General features: G+C 48.0%; 9 protein-coding genes across 9 annotated transcripts; 3 read left to right on the plus strand and 6 right to left on the minus strand.

Moving 5' to 3' along the window:
* Positions 1 to 352: 352 nt before the first annotated feature.
* N7519_003514 (LUC7 domain-containing protein) lies at positions 353 to 1376 on the minus strand (the record flags this gene model as incomplete). Its single annotated transcript, XM_057290292.1, has 3 exons — positions 353 to 835; positions 910 to 1241; positions 1334 to 1376. The coding sequence occupies 3 exons, from the start codon at positions 1374 to 1376 to the stop codon at positions 353 to 355; spliced, it is 858 nt and encodes a 285-aa protein (XP_057151494.1).
* A 339-nt stretch (positions 1377 to 1715) lies between these two features.
* Positions 1716 to 4356, plus strand: gpi16 (GPI-anchored transamidase subunit GPI16; the record flags this gene model as incomplete). The annotated part of the gene is made up of 6 exons (XM_057290293.1): positions 1716 to 2086; positions 2141 to 2181; positions 2364 to 2534; positions 2587 to 3579; positions 3993 to 4068; positions 4311 to 4356. The coding sequence occupies 6 exons, from the start codon at positions 1716 to 1718 to the stop codon at positions 4354 to 4356; spliced, it is 1698 nt and encodes a 565-aa protein (XP_057151495.1).
* A 1894-nt stretch (positions 4357 to 6250) lies between these two features.
* Positions 6251 to 8139, minus strand: N7519_003516 (uncharacterized protein; the record flags this gene model as incomplete). The annotated part of the gene is made up of 6 exons (XM_057290294.1): positions 6251 to 6429; positions 6489 to 6779; positions 6836 to 7463; positions 7537 to 7673; positions 7733 to 7864; positions 7929 to 8139. The coding sequence occupies 6 exons, from the start codon at positions 8137 to 8139 to the stop codon at positions 6251 to 6253; spliced, it is 1578 nt and encodes a 525-aa protein (XP_057151496.1).
* Positions 8140 to 8712: 573 nt separating this feature from the next.
* On the minus strand, positions 8713 to 11468 carry N7519_003517 (glycosyl hydrolase family protein; the record flags this gene model as incomplete). The annotated part of the gene is made up of 4 exons (XM_057290295.1): positions 8713 to 9810; positions 9879 to 10725; positions 10785 to 11251; positions 11352 to 11468. 4 exons carry the CDS (start codon positions 11466 to 11468, stop codon positions 8713 to 8715), a joined length of 2529 nt encoding a protein of 842 aa, XP_057151497.1.
* A 2006-nt stretch (positions 11469 to 13474) lies between these two features.
* Positions 13475 to 14416, plus strand: N7519_003518 (uncharacterized protein; the record flags this gene model as incomplete). Its single annotated transcript, XM_057290296.1, has 1 exon — positions 13475 to 14416. One exon carries the CDS (start codon positions 13475 to 13477, stop codon positions 14414 to 14416), a length of 942 nt encoding a protein of 313 aa, XP_057151498.1.
* A 255-nt stretch (positions 14417 to 14671) lies between these two features.
* N7519_003519 (glycoside hydrolase family 43 protein) lies at positions 14672 to 16485 on the plus strand (the record flags this gene model as incomplete). Its single annotated transcript, XM_057290297.1, has 4 exons — positions 14672 to 14980; positions 15039 to 15143; positions 15193 to 16143; positions 16195 to 16485. 4 exons carry the CDS (start codon positions 14672 to 14674, stop codon positions 16483 to 16485), a joined length of 1656 nt encoding a protein of 551 aa, XP_057151499.1.
* A 617-nt stretch (positions 16486 to 17102) lies between these two features.
* Positions 17103 to 17566, minus strand: N7519_003520 (uncharacterized protein; the record flags this gene model as incomplete). The annotated part of the gene is made up of 2 exons (XM_057290298.1): positions 17103 to 17336; positions 17405 to 17566. 2 exons carry the CDS (start codon positions 17564 to 17566, stop codon positions 17103 to 17105), a joined length of 396 nt encoding a protein of 131 aa, XP_057151500.1.
* A 938-nt stretch (positions 17567 to 18504) lies between these two features.
* N7519_003521 (dihydroneopterin aldolase family protein) lies at positions 18505 to 19510 on the minus strand (the record flags this gene model as incomplete). The annotated part of the gene is made up of 3 exons (XM_057290299.1): positions 18505 to 18681; positions 18753 to 19112; positions 19202 to 19510. The coding sequence occupies 3 exons, from the start codon at positions 19508 to 19510 to the stop codon at positions 18505 to 18507; spliced, it is 846 nt and encodes a 281-aa protein (XP_057151501.1).
* Positions 19511 to 20529: 1019 nt separating this feature from the next.
* N7519_003522 (uncharacterized protein) lies at positions 20530 to 21941 on the minus strand (the record flags this gene model as incomplete). The annotated part of the gene is made up of 3 exons (XM_057290300.1): positions 20530 to 21438; positions 21486 to 21723; positions 21778 to 21941. 3 exons carry the CDS (start codon positions 21939 to 21941, stop codon positions 20530 to 20532), a joined length of 1311 nt encoding a protein of 436 aa, XP_057151502.1.
* Between the last annotated feature and the right edge of the window lie 295 nt (positions 21942 to 22236).

Genomic DNA, 22236 nt, shown 5'->3' on the forward strand with positions numbered 1-22236 from the left:
CGTAGGGTTTGTTGTAGCCGATGCTGAAGTCTTGCATTTGTAGTCGAGGTCCATTTGAGCGCTAGTTGTACGCATATCTATTACGGTAGCAGTAGAAAATGGATTAGATATTCCGTCATATCATATGGAAAGATGATGTATACTATACTATACACAATTCTCGTACATATTATCAAGGCTGTGAGATATCAACAAGGACAATAATGAAAAATGAAATGGATATTGAGCACTTATCCTATGACCTCCCTAACCGTCGTCTGAGCATCATACACGAGATAATAAATAAAAACGCCTGCGCTATGCAACGGGCCCAGAGCCCAAGTCTTCAAGAACGAAGAGAAGTCATCGAAAATCACCACCTTCCACCTCCACGGCGCCGATATCCACCGCCGCCACCGCCACCACCGCCATACCGAGGACCACGACCAGCACCGGAGCGACCACCAGAGGTGTAAGGGTTATCATCTTCTTCGTGGTGACGAACTGGCGGAGCCCGGCCCTTCAGCTCGATGCTCAGCTTCTTGCAGTTCTTGCGCATGTCTGAGTACCCCATGTGCATCTTTCCAAAGAAGTGATCCGCCAACCGGCGGTCATTGTCAAGACGAGACAAGTAGGCACCGCAAACGTCACAGACTTGCAGCTTCTGGTGGCCGGATGGACCAGAGGTATCTTGAAGGTTCTTGAGATCGCGCTCCAGACTTTCCTTCTGGTGCTTGGAGGTGCGGACTTTGTGCATTTCACTGAGTGCTAGCGCGACAGAACCTGTTTCGCCGAGAATCGAGACTTCTTGGAGACCGGAGTTGATTGTGTTGGATAGATCGGCAATTTGTTTGAGCTACATCAGAAGTTAGTTGAAATCCTTGGGTCCCTCTCATTGGGGTTTGAAGATAGAAGCAAAGCTAGACATACCAGGTCATTTGTCTGCCGAATCTCATCCGGCGTCTTTTCCAGTCGGCGCTGCGCTGTATCGATTCGGCGGTCACAGTCGTCAATGTACTTCTGCATGTCGCGCAAGTAATCGAATTCGAACCCCCATTTTGCCTTCTCTGAGGAAGATGCCATGTCATATTCTGCCTTCAAGCCTTCGCTATGGACCTTGGGGCAAGGTCCGAGATCTTGCTTGGTGTTGGTGAACAGGTCGTGCGGGCAAGTGCCAGCTATGTAGGAACGGCAAACTTTGTTGTCTGTGATTGAGAGCTGGGAATTGCGACCCTGTGCGCTAGTTCCAATGAGCTGATCAGCTATAGACAGATGCAATGTTAGCTCAATTTGGAGACTTGTCGGGGTAGGCTAGAGCTTGGAGATTTTGAGAGTCACAAAAAGGACAACATACCTCCCATAAGCTGCTCAAGCAGCTTTCTCTGTTCTGCTGCCATGCTGATGGTGTATCCAATAAGCTGGAAAGAAAAGGAAAGACGAAATTGTGTCAACGAGCTGGTTGGCGGCAAACGACGAAGTCTTTCGTTTTTGATGCTTTTGGTGCCAAGAAGGCGGTGAAGCTCCGCAGTCAACAGACCAGATGGACATCTCGGGGCTTTGGAGTTTGGCTTTGATCTTTCTCTCAAATGCGGAGCTTTTATATTGACTCGGTGATTGCTTAGGTCTGATTTTCTGGGTGCACAGCCAATATAGGCCCATCGCTTCGCCGACACCCCCTGCCAATTGACCTGTGACAACCGCATGGACGAAGACCGAGCTCCGGCAAGCATGAAGTCATGACGGTCCTTTCACTATTCTCACTTCCTTTCGTCGCACTTATTCTCTCATTATGGAGTTCCTCTGCCTTCGCGTCATCCGACTATCACGAGCACCTGCTCCTACACCCTCTACCGCAGTCCTCTTTACTAGCTTCTTTTAACTTCCGAAGCAATACATCCCAACAATCATTTGACCAACAGCATTTCAGATATTTGCCACGCGCTCTTGGTCAGATCCTCCAACACGCTCATACAAAAGAATTACACCTCCGCTTCACCACTGGAAGATGGGACGCTGAAAGCTGGGGCCCACGGCCATGGAACGGCAGTAAAGAAGGAGGCACTGGCGTCGAGCTTTGGGCGTGGATCGATGCGCCGGGTGACGAAGCGTATGCTCCATACTCGAATATGGCATGAGAGGCACACAATGCTGACTTACTTAGGGCTTTTGCCAAATGGATCACCCTGACGCAGTCCCTCTCTGGTTTGTTCTGCGCCTCGCTGAACTTCGTGGACTCGACCCGGACCACTCGACCTGTGGTTTCTTTTGAACCAGCTGGGGATCACTCGGCTGCTGATCAACTGCACCTTCTGCATGGAACTCTCCCGGAGAGGTAGTATGCACAGAGAATTTGACCCCTTTCTTGAAGCTGCTTCCGTGCAAAGGAAAGGCTGGAATCTCCTCACTATTTGACGGGCACAAATTGTTCGATGCCGCATGGCAGAGTATGTCAGTGGATATCCAGCCGGTCTGCTCTGCAGACGGAGAATGTGTGGTTCAGATCGAGCAAACCGTGGACATGGTCTTGGATATTGACCGGTCCAAGCGATCTCGTTGTGCGTATTTTCACCCGCATAATTCAGCTCAAGATTTCTAATATAGATCCAGCGAACCCAATCCCTCGGCCTGTGCCTAATGAGCGGCTGGTTTGTGACACTTCCAAGCCTTATAATTCAGACGACACCTGCTACCCGCTCGAGAAGACAAATGACAAGGCGTGGAGTCTTACAGAAATTTTTGGGCGGAGCCTAAATGGTGTTTGTCCTCTTACAGATTTCGATGGCTCTAGTGACCAAAGCGTTTGCCTTCGGGTGCCTCACGAAAGGGGTGTCTTCATATCCGAGGAGGCTGAAGAAATCAAGAAAGATGATGGCTTTACGCGCTGTTTCAAATTGGCACCATCGGTTCCCTTTGATCTTTCGATTCCTCAGCAGCCTGTGAACACTGAAGTTCCGTTGGACGAGCCCGTTTTGCACGCAGAACGAACTATCGTCGGCCACGGCCAGGAGCGTGGTGGAATGCGCATTATCTTTGGCAATCCATCCAACACCAGCGCGGTTGATTTCATCTACTTCGAGTCTCTTCCATGGTTCTTGCGACCATATATACATACTCTGCACGCAACAATCACAGGGCACGACGGAGTCCTGCGGGAGGTGCCAGCATCTGAAATCGTCAAAGAGACGTACTACCGGCCCGCCATTGATCGCGAGCGTGGAACACAGTTAGAACTGGCGCTGTCTGTCCCCGCCGCATCAACCGTCACGTTGACTTACGATTTCGAGAAAGCCATTCTTCGGTACACCGAGTACCCGCCAGATGCTAATCGAGGGTTCAACGTTGCACCTGCAGTAATTCGGATCTTGGATACAGCCCACGACGCGCCGATCTACATCCGGTCTACGAGTCTGCTGCTTCAACTTCCGACTCCAGATTTCAGCATGCCCTACAATGTGATCATTCTCACTAGTACTGTGATTGCACTTGCGTTCGGAACTATTTTCAACATTCTGGTCCGCCGAATTGTCACCCTAGATGAGGCTGCTGCCCTTGGAGCTCAGACTTTGAAAGGCCGCATACTGGGGAGATTTGTGGCTATTCGTGATCGCCTCCGTGGCAAGGATACCAAAGTGGAGTAGTTCATATCTGAATATAATAATTGTATCTCGAATATAAGGGCGTATGAAAATGCTTCTGGCGCCAGAAACGGCCGCCATTCTACCGTAGCTTCCAGCGGCAAGCCGCTCGACCACCTAACCACTCTACACCTGGGCACCACTATTGTACCCGCCAAGCGCCCTTAGTTATCCTCCTAAGCCGATATCCAAGCCGATATTAGCGCTAGGCCTTATGCCTTATTCTCCTCACCTAGGTACTTTAACATCTTTGTGATTATGTCTCACCCTTGAAGACGTTCTTCATCTCAAACTTCTGGGAATGCCACCAAGACGGAATAATCGTCCGGGATACCACTACCCAGGTTCTAGTCACTATTCAGCTTAACCTTGTTGCAGGGACACTTCCTCCCTTTGTGCTCAAGAGGCCGGGTCTAGAGCCCCTTATAAAGGAGATTTTGAACTTTGATATTAGGTATGATATTTCTCTGCTCCATATGCATCCGACGAGAGATACCTAGGTAATAACAGATCATCGAAACAGAACCCACTTTAAGCTAAATGCGGTTGGAAACGGATGGGATACGTTGCGCGTAATATAGAAACTACGGCAACTTGGCAAACTGACGGGGGTTCATAATGAACACTCCAAACACGGCCGCACTGAAGTATACATGATTGTGAATTCTGAATCTCGGCGTACTGACACCATGCTAGGTTCATGCCGCCGTCCATGCTTATTGCAGGTACACGCCGTATGTAGATGACACGGGCGAAATCGGCGAGCCACATGTGCCACGTATGTGTGAATTTTATGTCAAGGCGCACATCCTGGGACTCGAGGAAATGTTAACGAGTCAAATGTATGCCACAGTTTAATTCGACCAAGCTCTTCGTATCGTCTGTCGACACTCGATCAGCGCACTGAATCTGCGAGGGAGTGAAGAAGATCGTCGCCATCTGGCCCGTATCATGGCTCGAGAAATTCGTCGATTGTTAAGACATGGTGTGGTTGTGTTAGCGAAAAGTGGCTGAAATATGTGTCGGTAGAATGTGTTGGATGTCTCATCTGCCAAAAGCATCAGATGGGACAGAACCTGATTTAGCTTTCGCTTCCCTCTCTCCTCTCTCCTTTCTTCCTTCCCCGTCCCTTTCGTTAGGAATCTGATACACTGAGAATTACTTGCAGACAAAGATCGCCCAGCTTTGAACTATGCTAAAGGTATTTTGAGAGACTTCAGTAATCAGAATGTATAACCAACCTAGGTAAGTTTGAAACTTCCTTATAACCTTGGAACGGTGGGAATTTACAATTTAGGCCTGGTGAGCTCAAATGTCAATATATTTTTGATGTCACCACCTCCACACCACACAGCCTCACTTTTCTCATACTATTACTTCCACTCGTGAAGATGGGATCCTCCCGGAAGTATAGGACCGTTTTTCATTATAGTCGGTACTCCGACTATTTAAAAAATGATTTTGGCTCCCTCGACCGGTCTATTATCACCGATATAATTATGGCTGAGCACGCTCTACGTGAACAAACGCAGCGCGAGGAGACGCTAAAGTATAAGGCCACAGCTATCGATTCCGACGCCTATAAGACCGAACTTGAAGAAGCAAAAACACAGCTCGAAAAGGCGAGAAGACAATATCCAAGAAAGGAGCAAGCTCTTTACCGAGCGGAGTCTATGCTTCCACTAAGTTTCAGATGCTATTATGATGAAATAAGACATGATGCTGCCTGGTTTATGTGCGAAGGAATGATTCGGGATTGCTCAGATCGAGGCGGATGTTGCAGCCGGGGATGTGGATGCTGTGCACGGAGGCATCTTTCCAATTCCGAAAGGGAAAAAGGCAGAGGCCATTGCACTTCGGAGTGCTGATGCTGTATCAGCTTTCGGGGCTTCGAGCTCCCTGAGGACGAAAAGAAGGAGATTACGGACGACATAGAAAGCAGGCTTAAGAAGGTCCACTCGCCCTATCTTCTTAATATGGCAAATTGCTTTTTTTGCCCATTAAAGCCTGAGGTACTTCCAAAATCAACCTTCACATTGCGGAGACTTTGGAAGGGGTGAAATTGACGAATAAGTCTTATGGAAACGTGCTTTGCTTGGACGAAATTTGCTTGCCATGGCCCCCTTTAGCTATATAATTTATCTTTTATTCAGAGACTATGGGTCAGCTCTTCTTGAACTGGCAGCAAGAGCCAGAAGGAGAGAGAAAGAAGTGTTGATGGAAGGAGGAGGAGCGGTGGTGCGCCATTTTGACCGTGTGGCATGCTGTTGGATTCCCCTAACAATTCCCCGTCAACAAGCGTACTAAAGAAAGATTAGGCCACGATGCCGGCTTAGAAGTATATCAGGTTTGTTTTATACAGAGTAACGATGCGGAATATACTACGATTTGCTATGGCCCTCCCTATTAGAGACTGTTGTAGTTTCGAGATATGAATTGCGTATTATTCTAGGTTGAAAGACGAGGCTATATATACAACACGGAGCCAAGTGGATTGGAAATCAATTTGGTTGTCTGTATAGACACCTCGGAGCTAATTCCGATAGTGCGGCTTGGTTCCTGACCTGCACCAGCCTCATATCGTGAGGTTGGTAAATGAATCAGCTCGGCTAGTGGAAAGATCAAGCATGTTTAGTTCATGAGCTAGAATCAGCCGTCGCGTTCTTAAACTTCCTTGTGGACGTCATTTGAGAAAAGATGTCGTCTAGTTCGGCAAACGTACGACCCTTGAGCTCGGGAACTTCAAACCAGGCCCAGACCAAACTCACAACACAGAGCGCTACCCAAACAAATGCAGCCTTGCCTCCCAGGTTGGCTAGAAGTAGATCCCATCAGCATGCAAAATATATAGAAAGGTTTGTATGAAACCCTCACCCTCATCATTGTTAATCAGGTAAGGGGCAATGAAATTCATCGCCCAGCTAACCAACGCATTGGTAAAGATTGCCAAACTTTGTGTTTTGGCTCGGAGCTTGCTTGAACTGACTTCTGCGCTGATGGTCCAGGTAACAGCTCCAACGGTCGGAGCATAGAAGATTTGGGCGAAATTCATCACATATCCAATGTAATATAAAGCAGCCATGGTCGTGAAGCATCCGGCAACACCAACAGACATTAGACAGAGACCATTAATGGCAATACCAGTCAAAAGTAGCGGTCGACGTCCTGTAGGAAGCATTTGAGATTCGGAAGCCGGTAGCTATCGAGTGACGTGGACTTACCAATATAATTCATGATGAACCATGAGATGATGTTTCCCAGCATTGCTACACCAAACCCTCCTAGCGCGAGCTGAAAGTTCAGAGACGTAGGTAGACCAGAGATACCTAGGAAGTATAAGGCCTGTGCGTAGAATGCGATACCAGTGAACTGCTGCACCGCAAACATTCCACACGAAATGCGAGTCCTGCGCCAATTAGTACCCCGCAAGCAGTCCCAGTACGACGCGTCCTTTTGAATATCCAGAATCGCATTCTCAGCAGCAATAGAGGATTGAATTTCGCCCAGAATTACGGTCACGTCAGTCGCTTTCAGGTGGAGTCTCCGCAGACTAGCTTGTGCTTGCTCAATTTTCCCCTTTCGGAGGAGATACCAGGGACTTTCGGGCATGAATATGGCCCACAGGGCGATGAAGCAAGGGAACGCCCATTGTGCCGCAAATATTACCTTATATGAATCGGGCGTCATGATAGTGAAGCGGGTGTTACCGATGCCAATGGCCATTAGCTGGCCAGCATTGATAAAGAGGTTGACAGCAGCGGTTAAAGAAGGACGCAAGGCAGTAGGTGCGATCTCTGAGGCATATGTAGAGCCTAGGGTCAGGAAGAAACCCAGAGCCACGCCATTGATCTAGACACAAGGTATCAGTTTTCAAATCTTCAGAAGGTTTGATAAGAAAAACGGAGGCAATGGGAGCGCTTACAATCTTGCCAGCAAGAAGCATACCAGGTTCGCTGGCAGCATATTCGAGGCCGACACCAAGCAAAGAAATAGCCGAACCAATTGTGAGTCCAAGTCTGCGACCACCGCGATCCGAGGCCCAACCACATATGATACTTCCTAAAATGACAGTCGGTTAGAGCTATTAAGCATTATCCGGGATTGTGGCGGTAACCCACCAACCAACATTCCAAGCGATGTCATTGCCGTCCATAGGGCATTCCAGGTGGCGGAGATTAGGAGCTCGCCCTCATATTCATATCCGAAGACCATTTTAAACGACGGCAATGCCGTACTGATGGAATTCACTCCTATAGATCACGAAGGAAGATTCAACATTCCACTCGTTGGTTCAGTAGAGTATTGAATTCTCACCAATGTCAAATCCCCAGAGCATCGAGCTCACGCAAGCAGCCACACTGTAGAGAATTACCTTGGGGTTCTTCTTCGCTGATGCCCAAGCGCCTTCCTCGGCACATTGTTGGGTCTGGGAGACCGTCTCAACCATCTCTACGTCGGTCTTCTCTGTCTCCTCATACTCGAGGGACTTTGAACAGATGGACGGACTGCGATCCATAGAAGCCATCGTAGGACGGCAACAGTACGATTGATAGCAGGATAAAGCGAAAGACTTGACAGGAAATCCAAGATAGAGCCAATGAAGATAATGATGAGGCTCGAACGACGAATAATGGCGGCTCGAAGCTCACATATATGTGAAAAATCCGGCTCCCACCATTTGCTAATGCAATAATCGTGGAGAAACTGGGGAAATCGGAGAAGCCGAAGTATGGGGTTTCTAGAGTGAGAGAGTTCGAGCAAAACCCAAAGTGGAGTGGGGAGTGGAGGGTGGAGCATCAAGGGGTGGAGGTGGAGGGTGGAGGCAGAGAGAACGGAATCTGCCTGGACGACAGCTTTGTCTACGTCTTGCGAAATCATAACGTCCAATCTGTCAATTCCACTTCCTTTTGGAGATTGCACCACTACGTATTTATGCGATTGATGCTTGGGTTTGGTCGTCGTGGGACCTGCAAAACGACCCCAAGCGGAATTTTGAAAACACAATGAATTCACCAAAGAAGCTACATATGTATTTCTATGTAAACTGTACCTTGAAAAGTAACCGACTTAAACATTTCGCTGTATTTATACATTGATGTCAAAGGCCATTCCAAGTTTCAATATCCTCTATCTGCAGAGAAGCTGCACAGCCCCCTGTAGTAATTTTGTAATGGCCATTGAGAGACCGCCAGCATTTCGCCACACTATCCCAATAGCCGCTGATGTCTCGCTGGGAGACTGAAAGTTCAATCCGCTTAGTCTCATTCGGCTCAAGCCATGCTTTGGTGAACGCGACCAGCTCCGACCGCGGTCTCCAGATCATCGCATGGAGAGGAGGGTGACTGTAAGCCTGGACAACCTCGTAGCCGCCCCTTGCGCTTGTGTTTTGAACGTCCACGGCGATAATGACCATCCCTTTTGAGCTTTGGGGGGCGAGTCCTCCGCCGATTGAATGGTGAGGAATGACGTCCAAATTATTATACTCAAAAGTGGAGTAAGATAAGCCATATCCGAAGGGCCAGCGGATGGCAGATGCGCTAGTGGGTGATCTGTAGCCCATTTGTAGACCTTCGCGGTATCGAATAACGGGTCCGTTACCAACATCCCTCGCTGGGAAGCTTCCGAACGACGGAACCGAGCTCTCATCCAGCCGCATAGGCCACGTGGTGGGCAGTTTTCCACTAGGGTTTGTCTTCCCAGTGATGATGTCGACGATAGCTTGAGCGCCTTCTTGTCCTGGGAAATGAGCTACTATAATTCCGTCGAGCTCATCAACAAATCCAGAGACATCAATAGGGTTCCCGCAATGCATGACAAGGATAGTTTTCTTGGATACACTAGCGACTGCTTTGATCATGCGGACTTGACTCTCGGGCAGTTCCAGGGTCTGAAGGTCAAACCCTTCAGACTCATGCTCGTGTGTGCGCCCACCGAAGATCACGCTGACATCGGAACGAGCGGCAACACTCACTGCCTCGGCGATGGCTACGCGATCGTTGTGCTCCTCCATGAAGCACATTTTCGCCGAATGAGGCGAGATCTCCCCGTCGGGTGACGCAATATCGCGAGAATGGGTTCGCAAAGCAATTCTGTAAGGCTTATGGCCCTCCATCTGGAACTGAATCTTGTTTTCCAATTTTTTAGGCTCAAATAAGAAATCTTCCACTGTCATAACTGGAGCAGGGCTTGAAAGCACCTAGTCATGAAAGATGTGAGTGATCAACTACATAATGAAGAAGAGCAGTGGGTTATCGGAAAGCATACCTGAATTCCATCCACAGATAATGTGAATTCGCCCGTAGCTTGCACAGCCAACGTGTGATTCCCACTGTTGTTTGGAGTAAAAGTGGTTTCCATGACGAAATGGAATCCACTTTGGCTCAAACCTGGCTTCAACTTCCCAAGCATTACCACAACAGGCTGCTCGGAATTCTCGGAATAAACAGGCACGGCAGAGCCATCCAAGAAATAGTCCACACTAATACCAGGAAGGCCATCACGAGTTTGCATCATGCTGACGGGCATTAGAGGTATAACACGATGAGCGTTGACACCAGGAGCAAAGGAGATCTGGTTACAATCCTGACTCGCATCTTGGAAGCATTTCAAGGGTGTGCGGATATATTGAGGTTTGGCGCACGCGCTACCTCCACCGGTGACAGATGGGTTGACAGCCGCAGCACCAATTAGAGCCACCTTCATATCACCACTCATGTCAAGTGGAAGAATGCTGTTATCGTTTTTGAGGAGTACCATTCCCTCTGCTGCAGCTCTTAATGCCATCTCGCTGGTCTGATCGCAAATCAAGGATTCTTCCTCCTTATCACTGTGACTGGAGGCGGTGCGATCGATCATTGTCAAAACATTCATCACGGCGGCATTGAGTGTTTCCTCGGAAACTTCTTTGCATTTAACCGCCTCGACTAGTCTTGAGCCACGGTACACAGATGGTCCGGGCATCTCCAGGTCAAGCCCCCTCTCCATAGCCAGGTTTGTACTTTTAGTCCCATACCAGTCAGACATAATACAGCCATCGTACTTCCAATCGTCGCGAAGCAATGACTTAAGCAGGGGTGTCTCGCTGCAGAAATGGCCGTCAAGCGCGTTGTAGCTGGTGAAAGGGGCGTCAGATCCTTCGCATCTCGATTTTAAAAGGTAAATAACACTCACGCTGTCATGATTGAGACCGGATTGGCTCGGCGCAACAAGTGCTGAAATGCGCGCAAGTAAATTTCCCGCATAGTCCTACTGTCACCCGACTCATCGACATTGTAGCGTCTGCGGACTGTCTCGCTTTCGTTGGCGACGAAGTGTTTGATACAGGCACCCACGCCCTCTGACTGGATTCCATTGACAATAGCAGCGGCCAGTTCGCCAGTGACAAGAGGATCTTCACTAAATGCTTCGAAATTGCGGCCAGCTCGTGGGTCACGATGAAGATTGATGTTGGGGCCCAGCACAACTTGGACTGATTTCGATTTGGCTTGTATGGCAACTTCACGACCAAATTCTCTCATCAGACTGGTGTTCCATGTTGATGCAAGACAGGTCGAGTTTGGGAAGCAAGCAGTTCCAGTGTCTTCAAGGTGTGATTGGGAACCACGAACGCCGTTGATCGAATCACTGACCTGGTCACGCTACTTAGCAATGTTGCGTTCTTAGGTGTCGGGATCGGATGCTGACTTTTAAAGAAGGAATACCAAGTCTGTCTATACTAGCTGTACTTGTGAAGCTGACACCAGAAAGCAGAGAAGCCTTTTCTTCTAGAGACAGAGATGGCAACTGATCTCTGTACAGAGACCTCAAATCTGAGTCGTTGGTCGACCCCGACACGAAAGCGTGAATATCTGGCATATTTTGGAAGATTTGTGAAAAGTGCCAACAGATGGATAGTGAAGGGAAACCGTTAACTTGAATAATTATGTCTAATATTGGTATCTAGCACGTGAAGGGCGTCTGGAGTTGAACAATTATTTTTCTTGTCCACGGTATTGTACTGAGTGGAGGGCGAAGTGGAGTAATCTGATGCCGGAACCCCGACTCCTGTTAACCCCGACACGTGCCGTCCACCTCACGCAACGTCCACTATTCCCTCACTAATCCTTTGTTAGAACCATTTCATACTCCACCTGAGGTTGTTGCTTACTTCAATCTAATGGAGGGGCGTTCGGTGCCAACAGCACACAGATGCACACAATGCCCAAAGTCCTATTCCCGTTCGCGAGAACCTTGTCAGACATCAGCGATCAGCACGTAAGGATCCACTTTCGGCCACTCAATATATCCCGGTCCTGTTTAGGAGCAGACATGTTTACTTATGTGATACGAAAGACAATAGGAATAGCAGACCATATGCCTGTTTGCAGTGTCCCAGTCGATTCACAAGAAGGTGAGACTTACTCTAAACTCTTTCTGGTCGAGGTCTCACACCGTCGACGCATCAGTGATCTTTTATCCAGACATAGAAAGCTTCACGGAAATATTGTGTCTTTGCCAGGAAATTATCCAGAAGGGATTTGCTCTGACTCGAATGAAACCGAAAATGTTCCAGGCGCCTATTCTGGTCGAGAATTTCCAAATAATGGAATCACCGGACAAACAGACCGACGAACAGAGACATCCACCGTGACGACTTCGCCGTCAAATCTGCAAAGTTCTTATCATCCCACTCCCAAGCCCGTTAGTGTCTTAGAAAATGTGCTCGGTCTTCCGCTTGCCACCTCCGGCCAGACCGAGTTAATCGACTGGGACTTGCAGTGGCCATTCTACGGTGAAGGTGTGCCGGATGCCAATCTTGGGTGGACTTTGGACTTCTTATCAAACGACGCATCTACACATAGCCCTTTGGATTTTAACAATGGCCACGAGGATATGAGCGCGCCAATACAATTGGGTAGCTCAGCCCTCAACCACGGTGAAAATGACGATCAATGTACCGCTAGCCCATATTATACACAAGGTGATGAGCCTAGAGCATGGCAGCCCCAAGCTCAGCCCTGTGACAATTCAGCGTACGCTGATGATGACGGGGCCAACAACGCGTGCATCACAAACCAGGGACGACTAAAAACAAATGTTCCACTCTCAAGAGAGAGCCATATGGCGATGGTGGATACTGTTACCGCCCCTTTTCTCGAGGGGTTTTGCAGTGAAAACGGGAAGTCCGCGCATTTATTCCCCCCATTGTCCACAATTGCCTACTTCCTAGAGCTCTATTTTGTGCACGTCCACCCTCGATTCCCGGTACTGCACGTCCCTACATTCAACCCCAATAGTTCTTCACCAAACCTCTTGCTGGCCATGGCAATTATGGGATCCAGCTACTCAAAATCAAACTCGTTCAAATTTACCCTAACTTATCTGGAAAGAACCAGAATGTCAATAAGGCTAATGCAGGAAAAGGATCAGAGTTATGTGCGATAAGAATCCCTCCATTATGCGATTGAAGCTGACAAGTCCCCACCCACAGTTGTGCTCACCCGAGAACCTCCTGGCTCTATTGTTGGTTTCATTTTCGGCAATATGGATTGGTCAAAAGGCGGCGTATGAACGTGCCGAGTGTGACCGTAGCGATTTAGTTGTCTACGGTCGACGGTTGCAGCTATTGGATTGCCGAATGAAACGCAACATCTCTCCTCCGCTTCTACCACGGCAAAATCGGACCCAGTTCGAAGATGCATGGACGACATGGATCCTTGCCGAACAAAAGAAACGTCTTGGGCTGTGCATATACGTAAGTCTTATTACTAGGTAGGTACATCAACATAGCAAGTCTGATGGGATGTTTCTCTAGCTTCTGGATTGTCAAATTGCAGCCGTCTTTCAACGTCAGCCATACATTAGCAAGGCCGAGACTGTCAATGCTGCATTACCCTGTTCGGAAGTCTTCTGGAACGCACCAACGGCCTGGGCCTGGAAGGCTCTACTTGGACCAGCCGAGATCCCCCCCGAGCACGTATTTTCTCACAACGTTGACGACGATTCTCTTACACCATGAGGTCGAGGAGGTGTTACCATTCCCAACATTAGACGATTTTTGCAAGACTCTCTATGCCTATGTCCTGCATACGCATGTCCTCGAGTGGCGGCAGACCATCTGCATGCTTAATCCAACTGGACTAATTTCGTCCCCCATTTCATTGGCACCGGAGAATATTGGAGCTTCACTACACGAGCGTCGGAACTGGCTGGAGTGCTGTCTGAGAAATTGGGCTGATTTCTATGGAGATGGTAACCAAGCCAGTGCTACCGAACGGAGCTCAAAGAACTCATCTGGGATCCTCCTCAATCATCTGGCAAATTTGGCACTTCATCTTAATTTTTCAGACCTCCACATCGTTGCTGGCAGATCTGGCTCAGATGCTGATATTGGACTGGCTATGCAGTCATTGCGTAATTGGCTTCGAGAAGAGAGAGTCCGAAGGATATTCGCCTGCAATAGTCAAATGCTGAACGCAGCGTACGAGGCAATTTCTGCTGGCCACATGCAGCGGAGTGGGTTTGAATTAGCGATCTCTTTGTTTATGGGTGGTCTGACCAGCTGGGCCATATCTCGGTTCGGGAGTCATAATTTGACAACCGTCCATCAAAGCGCTTCAGAGACTTCACACCTCCCTGAAGGAGAGCTTGGCAATGATGACAGCCGCGATCAGTTGAGTGCTACAGAGTCGCCGCAAGCGCCAGACTTGCTTTCCACTCAAGTTTCACGTGCACGGGATGGTTTACGTGCCGTTGGATGTGTCCGACTAGCAGTTACTTTCGGGGAGATTCTCGATCGGCTTCTTACTGAGTCGATTGACTAATGGGCATATGATGCCCAGGTGTAGACTTGATTCGGCAAATCGGTCTCTACCAAGCCGAGCCCTCCACCTCCACCTCCACATGAAAGCCCCACAAATCGACCGTTGCTTCAAATGGGTCACAACTGGATAGAATCTCAGAAAGTTCTTTCAACAAGTCATGCGCTCTGTTAATAAAGGTCCAGTTTACCACACAAGCCCCCAAAGAAAAAGATTACGCAGACAGACTTTACGACATTAACAATTTGCGGCCTCGTCATGTCTTCCAGCGGGGCCTTCAACAACCCCATCATTCCCGGCTTCAACCCTGATCCTTCAATCTGCCGGGTAAACGATGATTATTTCTTGGTGACTTCAACGTTTGAGTACTATCCTGGTATTCCAGTTTATCACAGTAAAGATCTCGTACAATGGGTGCACATTGGCCATGTCATTACGAGACATTCGCAGGTCCATATGCGAACAACTGAGCCCTCTGGGGGGCTTTGGGCGCCTACGATTCGTCACCATGAAGGGCGCTTTTATGTCTCCGTAGGATGCACCCATAGGTTCCGTCCGAAGGAATGGGTTAGTTACCCTCGGGTTTCCCTCTGAAGCTGCTACAGATGAAGACTAACCTTTGTAGGATATCGTTATCCCTTGTGGATTCTACTTATCCACTACAGATATCTGGGACTCGACCTCCTGGTCCGATCCAACTTATTTCGACATTCCAGGAATTGACCAAGATGTGAGTAGTAAGCCCTTATGACACAAAGCGGTTCTAATCCGTTGCAAAGCTTTTCTTCGATGACGATGGCAAGGTGTACTTTTCCGCCGTCAATATGATCACAGACCCGAAAGTTAAAAAGCATGGCCTTGGGTTGGCAACGTTCACGGCGGAAATAGACCTTGCCACTGGTCGGTGCCTGGGACCCGCCAAATGGAATCGGTTGTCAAATTTCGGCCTTGGAATCGCTGAGGGGCCTCACATCTTCAAGAAGGACGGCTACTACTATCTCAGTACAGCTGAGGGTGGCACTGATGAAGGTCACCAGCAGTGGATCTTCCGCAGTACCACTGGACCGTTTGGGCCGTGGGAGGAAGGCCCACAGGGGACAGTTAACCCAGTAATCTTCAATGGCGATGATCCTTCCGTCCGAAACACCGGACATCTAGACTTCATCGAAACTCCAAGCGGGAATTGGTTCGCTGTGTTTCTGGGAGTCCGGCCTCAAGGCGAAAAATCCGAACTGCGCTCACAACTTGGTCGCGAAACGTTCATGAGCCGGGTTGAATGGATTGATGGCTGGCCAATTGTCAATGGCCGCCGGCCCATCAGCCTCCAGATGCAGGCAGAGGGCGTGCAGCTGATCGCTCAGCCGCAGGTATGGAGGGATGATTTCCAGAGTCCAACACTCCAGCTGGGTTGGTATCATCTGAGAACGCCCTTGAAGATGAATTACTCTTTATTCGAGCGGCCAGGATCATTGACTCTGTATGGAAACGCATATCGTATTGACGATTCCGAATGTCCGGCTATGCTGCTACAGAAGCAGACTGGGTTTTCCGGTGACTGGAGAGTGAAATTGGATTTCGCACCTACCGAGGCCGGGCACGAAGCGGGAACAGCTATTTGGTGGTCGCAATTTGCATATGCTTCAATCGGACTCCGAAAGCCATTCGATGAGGGCAGGTCAGGGCTAGAGATAGTATCGCGTTGCTACGATGAGATGGAAAATGGGTTCAAGGTATTAACCTTTTTTCATGGTACTTATATGACAGTTTTCTAACGACTTCAGGAATCTACGCATCAATTGCCTCTGAAGCGTGGCAATATTGAACTTCTCATCCGCGCCCACCCTACAAAATACGAGCTCTTCTTCTCGCTAGAAAATGAGAATCAGCCTTCCAATATCATCAAATTGGGACAGATCTCCAGCAAGGCATTGACGCACCGCCGATCCGGAACAGAATCACCAAATACCGGGGCTCATTTCGCAATTTATGCACAGGGCGCCTACAGCAAACCATGCTTTGATCTTGCGCACTTTGAGTTTGCAGAATGGAGAGTCATCTCTGAAACCAATTAATAACTATATATGTGTCTGTTGGGTGTTGATACTTGCTCTCGCCCGTCACAGAATTGAATTGAATTCAGATCCTCCAGCCTTATCGTGGTTCTCTTGCTCCCGGAAACTTTAGCGCGGTTTCTGGGGGCATCCAAGCAGCTTCTAGGAGCCGCGTAGCCCCTAGGAAGCCCAGCATAGCTTCTGGAGTCTTGTACATCCACTCGAGGAACCAAAGTCATGCTCGCGTTGGCAGCTTTAGTAACTCCTACAATCATAAGTGCGGTTCCTGGGGCTATGGCTAAGCCTTCTAGAGTGATTGAATGACGTAGATTCGTGCGCAGATCTGGTGAAGGTGCCTTGTGAGAGGAAATACGTATGATTCAAAATATATTAAAACAAAATACGTCGAACATTAGAATACTATTATTATACGTCCTAATTCGTATAATACTAGACGAAAGGTATCTATACTATAGTATATATAATACTATAGCCACTAATACACTGTAGTAAGTAAAATGTTTTTTTGAATACCGTATTCTTAATAATATTTAGTACTACTGTAGAATAATGATATTTCACCACCTAGGAACCCCTGGATCCATGGATCCTATTAATCTTTCGCGAAAGGAGGAAACTCACATGCCGAAAAAGCTCTTGAATGCACCCCATCCAGGATAAGTATCCGGGTCACCGGCCTTACGACGCATAAAAGAATGATCTTCGGTGGCACAAGTCGGCTCGCCTTGGGCATTCATCGGCGCAACATTGTTATCAACCAAGTTCTGACGTTGAACGAATTTACTTTGCCCACGTGTCTTCTGATCATTTAAAGCGAGGAAGTCGCCCATTGTTGATCTGGGATTGGTAGCCTTCGATACCACAATTAGGACCAGTTAACATATGCTATAAAGCTGTCTGGCAACGCCAAATCACCTACCTTTGCGTGACCTGGTCCCCCGTGTTTGCCACCTAACCAGAGCCTGTCGCCCCATCCCTCTCCACCACCGACATTGTTGGCGGGAGTAGGTTGGGCACTGACACCTCCTTCGGGCACTGCAGTTGTTTGACGATTGACGGTACTATCGGCCCCCATTGTCATATGGGGTTAATTCGACCTAAATATTAGATTATTAACAAACTAATTGACATAGGGAGGGAGAGAATGCCGCGGTAAATTAATAAGGGAAGTGGATGGTAGAAATTGGATCAAACAATGTGTATACTCACTATATAACTATATGTTGATGAATTTCCGTGTGGGGGTAGATGGTAGCAATTCTTGTAATGGAATTTGTACAGAGTGCGTATTTAAGATCAGTTGAATTCATTTAATAATTTTATATATATTCCTTGCCCTTAAAATAATCCTTGCCACCACGACCCTGGGTGAAGTCATGATGAGTATACATCGCTCTTTGCCATTGGTTCAGCATCGGTAGTATCCCGATGATCGATGAAACGATTCCCCAAGCATTAGTTATTTCCCTTGCTGGAAGTAGTGTTATCGAAGCGACCGATTTTACTAGTCCACGTTTTAGAACACCGATTCATTGTTAAGCTATATCTCCAATCAGGTAGTGGAGCGCGTTGTTCCAAGCCCAGGTGTGATCTCAAGGATCGCGAACAAGCTCGCCAGTTTGTCTGTGATTGGACCACTCCGTTCAATCAAATCCTTGGCACTACAATGCTGTCAATGCAATCGCGGAGAAAAACCCGGACGTCAGAAAGAAGACTGTCACAATTCCCGCCCGTTCTCTCAATCAACTGGGCTTGTGGTTTAGTGGTATAATACTCCCTTAGCATGGGAGTGGTCCGGGGTTCGATTCCCCGCGAGTCCAGATCTTTTTTACATGATGTATATAATTCCTGAAGCAGGTGGTGAGTTTTTCTTTTTTTAGTATTCATATATACCACATGCATGACAATCCTATTTACAGCAGGTCATGTAGTGCTTCTTTTCGACCAATGAAGTGAATTTATCTTCCTAAGCCCGATATTCCATCAATAGCAGATAGGAATGGTGACTATCCTCCAGATCTACTGGAAGAAATCACGGGAACGAGTGATTTCTAGACCCGAGCCTTCAACAAATGCCAAAGCACTTGGTTTCTGTACTAGTACAGTGACTTTCTCGTGCTCAAACTCAACAACCACAATCCGAGCAATGAGCGACGCAAGAGATTCCACGCTACCGAAAGATGAAGATTCCACACGCTATTATAATGCGAGGTGTTAACAGGATCTACTAATAGAAAACGAAAAGAAAGGGCAGGTTTGTAGCTTACCTCTGCTACCTCCAATGTTAATTGCTGATAGGTATCAACAAACTTTGAGCCCCATTGTTGTAGTGCAGGGCCGTTGAATGTCAGAGAGATATGGACGGCTTGCTTCTCAAGTCGTTCCCACGGGTTAATTCCCAAAATACAATAGCATCGAATATTTTCTATCTTGAATTCCTCCTCGAGGATGGCGAGCCTTTTCTCGGCGGACGGAGACGTTTCCCCCTTGACCACAGCCAATGCAGACTTACCGCGATAATAGAGACCTCCATCCGCACGCAGGACGGCCTTGGGAAGGCGAAGCTCTACTTCAAATTCACCAAAGTCTCCCCGAACTGCGGAGGATGGATCGCTCGAAGTGTTTGACTAATATATATTTAGAACACGTTCCTCAAATCTGATCAAACCCTGTTGGTGCAACCAGGGCGGAGGAAGCAGAAGGGTAGAAAACGAACCGCGGTTTCTTCCAATTGCTTCATGCCACATTTAGCTATCAGCGCTGCGGCCAACCTAACGTCTTGGCCAACTTCTCCGCGCAGGTGTTCATGCAAGTCCTCTCCATCTGCCCGCAGAACACCGCATCCACGAGCTACCTCTGAGCTGTTGTCTGAGACCAGACCGTCAAGCTCTGCATCCAATCGCTTGAATAGCTTGCCATAGTCAATTGTCTTTTTGACGTCATCACTCTCAGCAGCAGCCGCTGATGATGCGTAGGTGAGTCGGAAAGATACATTGCATGGCTGCTTCTTTCCCCGCGATGCCATGCCTCGGGAGCGACAGGCAGTGGAAGTTGGATATTCCGAAGTTGAATGGTGTCTGCAATGGCAGGCCGAGGCTCTATTGAGAGAGATTTTCTGAGATTGGCCATGGCTTTTTCTTTTTCACCGAACGTTTAGGTGCTACAAGGAATTGATAGTAACGGGAAACGAGTCATAAGGGTTGACAATTTTTGGTGGCACCTGTGGTCACGTGGTGACGACGAGGTATTGTTTATGCCTGGTAGATCAGGCCACTAATTTGTTTGCTCCTTTTCTCTCTCCCTCCTTTCTCCCTCTCTCTTTTCGTATCGCTCTGAGAGTATCAATCCTTTCTTGTGCTTCCCTTCCTGCGGAGAAAATTGGTCGCATACATATCATGATATCAGGTATGCATTTTATCAAGGCTGCAAGTTACCACTGAGCTAGGACCCTCTACTGCGAGCCTATGCTATCCACTATAGTTTTTGAAGATATAAGATATGTATGCATATAAAGCCGAGGATAAGCTGCGCGGTATCGGAGAGAACAGTACGGAGTAGTTCACGGAAAAGTGTGTAACGTAATTCTTGTAAGAAACATACGTTTGCAGAATGAGTCTTACAGACTACGATTTGCTCATTTCAGCGTGTGGGGTTTGATTCAACTATGTGAGAGATAATCACAGACTTCACAACTGTCCTCTTCCCCATTGGGTGGTGAACACACGCATTATGGATATTTAAGCAGTACTTATGCTTGATGATATTGCTAAAACTCATAAGGCAACATTTGGACATGATCCCAGCCTCGACCGAGTCATCAGTAAAGCCCTAAAGCGCATTGAGCCAGATTCTCGTATCTTAGATGTTGGGTGTAGTATAGGGAGACTGGTAGCGTTCTATAGTAGTAGAGTCGTACAGTGTACCTTACTATGTGTGGTACAGGTACGTGACTAGCGAATCTATTACTTTTGGACTGGAAGAATATTCCTTTGACTTGTCTTGATTCAGAGCGCCAATATCGCCCCGCAGTTTCCACTGCATTACTTATTTCTTGCGAGGATTCTTTAGATCATACCGAACCACCCTGAAAGTTGGCCAAACCTGTAACAAGACAGCGCCAACCATCATACAACCCGCAAATACCTGAGCACGCAAAAACTCCGCGGTATCAAGGTTTACCAAAGCACCTGCAATTGGAGTTCCAGCAAGCGCTCCGAAGGACGATATCCCCCACATCATGCCCAAACGAGTCCCTAAAAAGCTTGAATCCGGACAGAAAACCGGATGTGCCACAATAGAAGTCGGTGCCGTAACCAAAACACCACTGAGAGCTCCCCAGTAGCATGCCCAGACAATGAACCCAGCCATATCGGTAGCCGCAATCCAAGTGAACATGGCAATCGCCGACGCCGTCACAGCAAATATCAAGATCCCGATAGGCTTGATATATGCAACAAGCAGATATGGAACGACACGACCAACCACCGACGTACCGTTGACAATAGCAACCATATAAAAGCTAAAATCGGTCGTGGTATGCACCACCGTGCGGGCATAGGAGGCGACATAGAAAATCGGCACGTAGTATGCGAGCATGACACACGTGAGCGAGAGCGAGAACATCATAAACGAGGGCTCCCGGAAGGCTTTCCAATCAATAAGACTTCTCGCACGGGCCTTTTGGCCTGGTTGCCGACACAAGATTAGGCATGATACAATAGCGAGAAATAGGCTGATGAAGCCGATGCTGCGAACTGCCCATGGAAATCCGACTTTGGGCTGCAGTTGGCGGAACATGACTGGGAAAATGACGGCCCCCACGCTAGACCCGATGGACGCGCAGCCAATGGCGATTGGGCGTTTTGTGGTGAAACTCGTGGAGATTACGACGAGAGCTGGGATGTAGGAAATGCCGCCTCCCATTCCGACGCAAAAGCCTTGAGCGAGCAATACCTGTTCTTGTCAGAAAACGGTTATCTGATGTTAGATTTCTGTTTTACCTGATAGTATGAAGTGGCGAGACTCGTCATCATCATTCCGAATACAGTTAGGAAACTTCCGGATATAATTAAAGGACGCAAGTATCCGACATCAACTAATGGCCCTGTAGCAAGTCCAACCATTGGGATTAGAGTGGCCTGGATACTGCCCACCCATGAGATTGTGGATGGGCTCTCATATGGTAGAAGTTCTGTTTGGTAATACTCTTGGAAAGCGCCATATGTCGTCAGCAGGCCCCTAGGACAAATATTAGTTTGATATAAGAATAGTATGACAAGAGTATAAACCTACCATGAGTTCACAAAGACACAAAAGCCCGCAAGAACATTTAACCATGCATTTAAGCCCCCATTCACTTTTTTCTGGGGTTCGTTTTCATGTTCATTGTCGGGCGTTAAGTTACCCGGCCCGGGTGGTAAATGTGGTTGGGCACCATGTGTCTTCTCTGAACTCATTTCGATATATGATAGCCATTATGTATGGAAGAAGAACAGTTATAAGAAAGAGAACCCTTTTCCCAACACTCCACTGTGGGGAAAACTGGGGTTGCTATTAGTCACGAGCTTCCCCGGTTCGGCATTGGGTAGCCGAGCTCTACCGATTTGGTTGGCTGCTGGTTATAGGATGATCTCAGGCTATATACGGAGTACGGAGTAGTTATGCAGCTGTTCCAAATTGGTCGGGCATCTCCGAATTTCCGAATTCCGATGTTCGAGCTTCAAGGGTCTTACGTCTAGTACCTAAGATCGT

Source organism: Penicillium mononematosum (assembly GCF_028829835.1).
Source record: "Penicillium mononematosum strain IBT 11891 chromosome Unknown utg000002l:1.0-8112719.0:1.0-8118358.0, whole genome shotgun sequence".
Classification (NCBI taxonomy): Eukaryota; Fungi; Ascomycota; class Eurotiomycetes; order Eurotiales; family Aspergillaceae; genus Penicillium; species Penicillium mononematosum.